Source organism: Saprolegnia parasitica (assembly GCF_000151545.1).
Source record: "Saprolegnia parasitica CBS 223.65 unplaced genomic scaffold supercont2.49, whole genome shotgun sequence".
Classification (NCBI taxonomy): Eukaryota; Oomycota; class Saprolegniomycetes; order Saprolegniales; family Saprolegniaceae; genus Saprolegnia; species Saprolegnia parasitica.
The window spans coordinates 139,071-145,763 of NW_012156443.1; the positions used below are offsets into that span (position 1 = coordinate 139,071).

General features: G+C 56.4%; 2 protein-coding genes across 2 annotated transcripts; one reads left to right on the forward strand and one right to left on the reverse strand.

Annotated features, from left to right (window-relative positions):
- The first annotated feature begins 1,285 nt into the window (after nt 1–1,285).
- On the forward strand, nt 1,286–2,929 carry SPRG_09561 (hypothetical protein). The gene has a single exon (XM_012348987.1). The coding sequence runs from the start codon at nt 1,353–1,355 to the stop codon at nt 2,844–2,846; it is 1,494 nt and encodes a 497-aa protein (XP_012204377.1). The 5' UTR covers nt 1,286–1,352; the 3' UTR covers nt 2,847–2,929.
- Nucleotides 2,930–3,501: 572 nt separating this feature from the next.
- On the reverse strand, nt 3,502–5,687 carry SPRG_09562 (hypothetical protein). The gene is made up of 4 exons (XM_012348988.1): nt 5,420–5,687; nt 5,253–5,370; nt 4,345–5,203; nt 3,502–4,282 (listed from the first exon to the last, which is right to left on the reverse strand). Exons 1-4 carry the CDS (start codon nt 5,627–5,629, stop codon nt 3,541–3,543), a joined length of 1,929 nt encoding a protein of 642 aa, XP_012204378.1. The 5' UTR covers nt 5,630–5,687; the 3' UTR covers nt 3,502–3,540.
- Between the last annotated feature and the right edge of the window lie 1,006 nt (nt 5,688–6,693).

The following is a 6,693-nucleotide window of genomic DNA, read 5'->3' on the forward strand; positions in this document are numbered from 1 at the left end:
CTGCACTTGCACCACAGCCTCGTACAAGAGCCCGAACAGCCTGCTCTTCGTCGGCTTCTCCGGCTCCTCGCCCAACACGAGTGGCCGCGACGTCACCTCGTCCCGCGGATTGCGCTCCTGCCTCCGCCTGCCTAAATCAAGTCCCTCAACCGAGTACACACAACGAAGAAAGTCCGACAATTTTATTTAGCATAGTTTTATCTATTGTAATAGAGGACCCAATTCAACAACAACTAATTTCAATATTGCCCAATCACTACTAAATGGGAACACGCTGTGGAAAGGTTAAAGAGCTAGACTTTGGATTGCTGGTTGCGCAAGCTGGTCGCGCATAACGTAGAGTGCGTTGCGTCGAGACCTGGCACTCGTTCGTCCATGTTGCAGTGACACTGTGTCGATCTCGCGCTCGCCGGCGCCACCCACCCGCCACACTCAACTTGGCGGCCACACTAGAGTTCACGAGCGACGCCGGAGTACGCTTCGATGGACCGACCTTCTTTTTTATCGTTCGCTGGAAGGTTCATGCCAGCTGAGAGAATGGGTGCGAGACTCTCCTCTCGCAGGTTGTGGAATTATCATGGATACATCTTTTGCTGGACCGATACCCATGGGGTTCGCACGTCGTGGGATCACTCCATGGCGACTATCGGCGTAGTTTGCTCGTACATAAACTACCGGTAGTCCATCATCGTGTCGACCTAAACCCCTTGTCGTGAGAACCAACTTGTCCTTCTTCTCTGTATGATGCAGTCGCACGGAGCTGTCGCGCTGTAATTTGGAGATTCTCCACCTTGAAGCACGGTCCGGGTGGTGTTCGTGGTGACGTCGCTTCAGGATATGTGCCCATCGTGAGCGGGCCGCTACTTCAAGTGTGTCGTACAACCAGATCTTGGAGCACACAAACGTGATGGGCAGGAAAGGCTCCTGTGGCATCCTGCAACACCCATAAAGCCGACCAGTCTAAGATACGTGGACACTCCTGGCGTCAGCGTCCAGGTCGATCCTCTTCGAAATACTTCTGGCGTCGACTTTGTTTGGCCTGTTTATGCTTGTACGCGCTAGGGGCACAATCGACCCAGCTGTGTGCGTTACGGGTTGAAGTTGGTGTCGGTTACAAAAAAGAAAGGACGGCAACGTGGCGATCTTCTTGCGGTTTGTATACGACGCGCGCGAAATAGCCAGCGCAAGCGACTGTCGCAGGCGAACATGGCTTGAAGATTCGCAGGTCTTCCTTGCTTCTTGGCCCAAGTCCTCGGCAGGCACCAGTCGTTCCGGGTCATATTCTAGCGAAACTTCGCACGCCGACTCCATTCATTTTCCTTTTTGCCTCGAGCCCGCACTTTCCTCACACAATGGATTGGCAAGCGTCGTCGCTCATCACGATCGACGTCGGTGGCACGACCCACACGCTCACGTGGGGCGAATTCACCGCGTCGGTCGCCGAGGCCCAAACCGCCACCACTCATGGCGCGTCCCTCGACCTCTTCTGGCTCCTCTTTGGCGGCGTCCTCGTCTTCCTCATGATGCTGGGCCTCGCGCTCCTCGAAATCGGCTGCGTGCACAAGAAGAACACCAAGCACATCATCATTCGCATCCTCGGCGACTGCTGCATCACGGGCTTGACGTTCTATGCGGTCGGGTACAGCTTTGCGTTCATGCACGGCAATGGCTTTATCGGCACGACGGGCTTCTTCATGCAAGGCGCTGCGTTCACGGGTGCATCGGCGACGCAGGCGTTCCGCGGCCACCACTACGCCGACTGGTTCTTCCAGTGGGCGATCGCGTCCGTGGCCGTCAACATTTGCCACGGCGCGGTCGCCGAGCGCATCTCGCTGCCGGCGTACTCTGTCTACTCGTTCTGCGCGAGTCTTTTCATCTACCCGGTCTGCGCGCACTGGGCGTGGGCCGAGACGGGCTGGGCGAGCATGCTCAACGAAGGCAACCTCCTCTTTGGCATTGGTGTCATGGACTTTGCCGGCACTGGTTGTCTGCACATGTTTGCGGGGACGTCGGCGCTCGTTGGGTGCCTCTTGTTGGGTCCACGCCTCGGCAAGTTTACGGCCGAGGGCCACGGCCACCTCCCGTCGCAGTCGGTGCTGCTGCAATTCATGGGCACGATGATTCTCTGGTTTGGCTGGTACGGCTTCAACTGCGTCTCGACGCTGAGTCTCGAGGGCACGAAGGGCGACGTCATGGCCAAGGTCGCGGTCAACCTCACGCTCTCGGCGTGCACGGCCGGCCTCGTCACGTCCATCTTGTACAAAGTGCTGGTCGCGGGCCACTTTGACATTTCGCAGGCCAACAACGGCATCCTCGCAGGCTGCGTGGCTGTCACGGGGTCGTGCCCCGTGATTGAGCCCGAGGCTGCCATCGTCCTCGGCGTCCTTGGCGCGCTCGTGTACCTCTCGATTGCGCATTTGCTCGAGCGCGCGGGTATCGACGACGTCGTCGACGCGATTCCCGTGCACTTGGGCTGCGGCTTTCTGGGCACGTTGGCGCCTGGCATGTTTGCGTCCCCAAGCGGCGTCAAGACGTTTTACGGCAGCAACCGGACCAACTGCGGCTTCTTTTACACCTGCGAAGGCGGCGGCGGCAAGCAGTTTGGCGCGCAGATCGTGTACGCGCTCGCTGTCTTTGCTTTCGTCGGTGTCTGCGTGAGCCTTGTCTTTGGCAGCATGAAGGCCATCGGGTGCCTCCGCGTCTTGGCCGAAGCCGAGCGCATGGGCATGGACGCGTTCGAGCACGGCGGGTCGGCGTACGATGATGGCGAAATCGACGAGCACACCAACAAGGAGAGCTACAACAACTCGCTGCAGAGCCCGGTCGCGCGTCGCGACGTTGTTTAGGTTTAAGCTGCTTTTTATTGGAATAATCCATCTGAAGTGGACAGTTTTGTCTGTAAAATGCAGTAAAAATGTTGGAATCACAAGTCGTGTTCCTATTGGTTTCTGTGCTGTAGCATCAATGGATAAATGAGTGTCATCGTGTTTGTTTCGATGCACTTTGCGTTGGTGCTATAAGGGTCGTATACTTTTACAGGACTTTTATGAGGATGGATCGTCTCCTGCGCTGTCACGCCACAGGCCATAGTACCGGGTACCCGGTAAGCTTATAGCGCGACGCTTGCAGACGTGGTGGTCGATTGATGACGGTATGTAGTGCGCACACCGTGGGTCGTCAAGCAGCCAAAATATCCCTCCCAGCCCTTCACAACATAGTTCGGGGTCCTTCCAGCGATGGACAATGTGGAGTTATACGGAAAGGCTTGCGGCCAAGCGTCGCTTCCTACTTGATGGCCAGTGACGCGACAAGCGTGGGATATAAAGCGAGTTGCGTTCGATCCGCAGCGTGTATTACCTGTGCATACGATGAGCTGGAGCACGGTGATCATCGAAGGCAAAGCCCTAAGCCCGTTGTGCAGAAAGCTACAGGTACGAACTAGCGCTCTCGCATCGCCTCTCGAACACACGTGTACCCTCGATTTGTCAACACGTCGCATGTAGCATACATCACCCTTTGTATAATTATTTGTTAAGACGCCTACAGAGCGGTCTGCTGCTGCTGACGGAGGAGCTCGACGATAAAGGCCAGCTTGGCGTCGACATCCTGGACCTTGGCGTCCATGCTGGCCACCTGAGCGAGTAGCGTCGCGGCTTCGAGCGTGGCCTTGGACGGCAACACCGTGCGCTCGGTCGACGGTGCCGTGGCGGCAAATGCTTGAAGCTTCTTGATCGCCTTTTCGCCTTGGAGGTCCGTGACGCTGATGGCTTGGGCGATCTGCTTGGCCGTCCAGACCGTCGTGCCGTTGACGTCTTGGTTCAAAATGGTCTCGAGGCGACCGAGGAGGTCGGGGCGCTGCAGAATGTAAATCGAAAGCACATCGTGGAGCACGACAATAAACTCGGTGATGAACGACCGCTTCCCTTCGTTGGTCGTGACGACATCTTCGTGCGCTGCAATGATGACCGCGAGCATGATGTTGATCAAGACGAGCGTAATGATCGACTGCGATGCCCAGTACCATAGAATCGCGAGGTCGTTGTAGTCCTTGATCATGTCGTAGCTGTAGCCACCGAAAAGCATGTTGATGCACGTCACCATCGACTTGTGCAAGCTCGAGAACTCATCGAGCTGCGGGCCAAAGAGGAGGCACCCGGACGTTGCGAGCGCCATGACAACCAAGAGGAAGATGAAGAGGAACGCGCCGAGGCGCTTGAGACTGGCCACGATCGTGTTGGTCAAAATGTTCATGGTCGGGTGAAACTGGAAGGCTGCGAGCACACTATACAAAAGGCACGATAAGACACCATCTCCACAAACCAAAAACGAAGAAAATAAACGTACTGGACCACGAGCTGGAGGCACGTGACGATCGAAATGACGTACAAAAACTGGATCGACGGACCAAACGTGTCGATAAAGTCCGAGACGTCCGGCTGGTTGCTCTTGCCCATCTGAATGCGCTGCTCGGCGAGCGGCAGCTTGTACAAGTCGTCGTAAAACGTCGTCAACTTGGCCAGCTCGTCCTCAAAATGGGACGCAAAGAACTTTTGGCAAATCTGGATCCACGCTGCGTAGTACAAGCCGACGCAGAGGATCGAGCACCACTCGATGAACGTCGTGCGCGCGTCGCAGTGCCATGCGACTTGACGGAAAATCTGGCGCTTGATCGTGAGGAGGCGGCGGCCGAGCACGGCGAGGACAAAGATGCCGACGATGATGTCGAGGATCATGTTGATGATCGACGTCGAGTACGGGTTGGTCGGGACGCTCTGCACCGAGTACGTGGGCGTGTACGCGCCGCCCTCTTCAACGTGGATCTGAAAGTGGAGGTACGAGAACATGTCGAGCTCGCCGTTGTACGTGGTGATCTTGACGTGGAACTCGCGCGTTGCCATCGAGAGAAAGTAGCCGCCAGCGCTGCCTTCGTCGACCCAGCGCTTAAAGCGCGCGTACGGGTCCGGGTGGGCGGTCGGGATGTACATGGTGTACCACGGCTGGCGCCGCAGGTTGCGCGTCGCGAGGTCGCCTTCCTTGATGTCGGCTTCCAGATGAAAATCAAAGCACGGCCCGTAGCGCTTGGCGAGGAGCGAGTCGCTCTCGCACTTGGTCATGCGTGTGTTGAAGATGGAAAACTCGACCGCGCCGACGAGCTGGTTGTACATGCTGATGCGTCCTTGGAGCTCGGGGGCCAAGATCGTCCCTAGTGAGAGAAAAGAGGTAGGAATTGGTCGCAAACGAGAGCCGTGTACCGTTGACTGCAGTTTTCGTAAAGACGGACGGCAGCACCGAGTTGTTGATCCACTTTGGAATGTCGTCCATGGTCCGAATCTTCATGAAATTGACAATGGTCTTGGACTGCACAACATCCTATTACCACAAAAATAAGTTGGCGAAGCACAAGTGGACACCATCGTACCGAGGCCTTGGGGTTGAGCGCCGACGAGACGCCGTGGTCGGCCAAGTACACTTGGTGGATCGGCGTGTGCGTCAGCACCATCGCGATAAATGCAAAGAAAAGCAAGCACGGCACGGGCACGTTGACGAAGTGGCGGCGCAGATCGTGGCGCGCTTGGAGACCGATCCGTGCTCGCTGCGTCGAGATGCTCACAGTCTCTGGCTCGAGCATTGCGAGTGGCGTCTCGGCCGTTTCCAAGTCCTGCGCCCCCAGACCCCAGGGTGGGCCACGGGGCTGCTCTCTTGCACGTAGTGCGTGCTAAAGCTCTTCATCGATGTGGAGCCAAAGGAAAAGTGGGCGATACTACCATATAAGTATAACAAGTGAAGCGCGAGCGAGGCGACATGTGCTTTTCGGCGCCAGAGGCTCCCAACGGCAAAGTCGCCGACAACCTCATCACGCGCGACTCGTCGTGCGCATTTGGATTGGTCGACAGAAAATAGAATACAAAAAGTCGCGTTCTGATTGGATAAAAAGAATTTCGAAGCCAATACATGTCGCCCACTGTGGTCGGCCCGAGCGTCGCACACTCACGTCCACAAACAAGAGATGGTTGGTCACGCGCCAATTCTTGAAGCTGGATAGGGAGAAGCCACGCTGGAACACGCTGTCATCCATCGCAACCCAAGTGGGAACTGCACATCGAACTTTTTTTTCGACTGTTGCAAGTTGTCGTGGTAGAGTACCAACCACTTGGCTCTATGCTCTCCCGTTGCCACGGCTCGTCACGATCCCATTGCAAACAGACGACTGCGTGGGACGGTGAAAGTTTCGGATCCTGACGCTATCGAATGAGGTCATCACGTGTCTGTGTTGCTCGTGCATGTCGTCATGCACACGAGTCGGCACGCACTGTTTGTAGCTCCCTGGTCACAATAAAAGAATTTATTGCAAACCGAGAGGCCCATTCTCTCAAAATTCATGCTTGGTAACATGCAGCAGCAGTTCAAAACGCTGGCAGTGGCAGCATTGGCTGGCAGTGGCCGGTTGGCTCGAACGCCGAGCACCCACTGCGATTGCACAGTCTTTGTCCCCACCTAAGATTGGAGTGGGATGCTCTTACAACCCAGCGGCGTGGGTTGCCAGAACCATAATGCAACTCTCAAAGTGGAATATTCAATTCAAGCTCACATGTGACAAGGATTTTTGGCTGGATTTGGGTGACGCCATTCCAAGGGCACCTGGTGCCTTAGGCGGCGCGGCTTGCCGTGTCGCCCGCAGGGCCATGGCGCGCT

Bases quoted from the DNA above. Each gene is read 5' to 3' on its own strand.
- SPRG_09562 (XM_012348988.1), bottom strand. From the start codon at position 5,629: ATGCTCGAGCCAGAGACTGTGAGCATCTCGACGCAGCGAGCACGGATC. The intron at 5,371-5,419 runs GTACGATGGTGT...TTGTGGTAATAG, and splicing joins CGCTCAACCCCAAGGCCTCG to GATGTTGTGCAGTCCAAGAC. The intron at 4,283-4,344 runs GTACGTTTATTT...CCTTTTGTATAG, and splicing joins TGCCTCCAGCTCGTGGTCCA to TGTGCTCGCAGCCTTCCAGT.
- SPRG_09561 (XM_012348987.1), top strand. From the start codon at position 1,353: ATGGATTGGCAAGCGTCGTCGCTCATCACGATCGACGTCGGTGGCACG.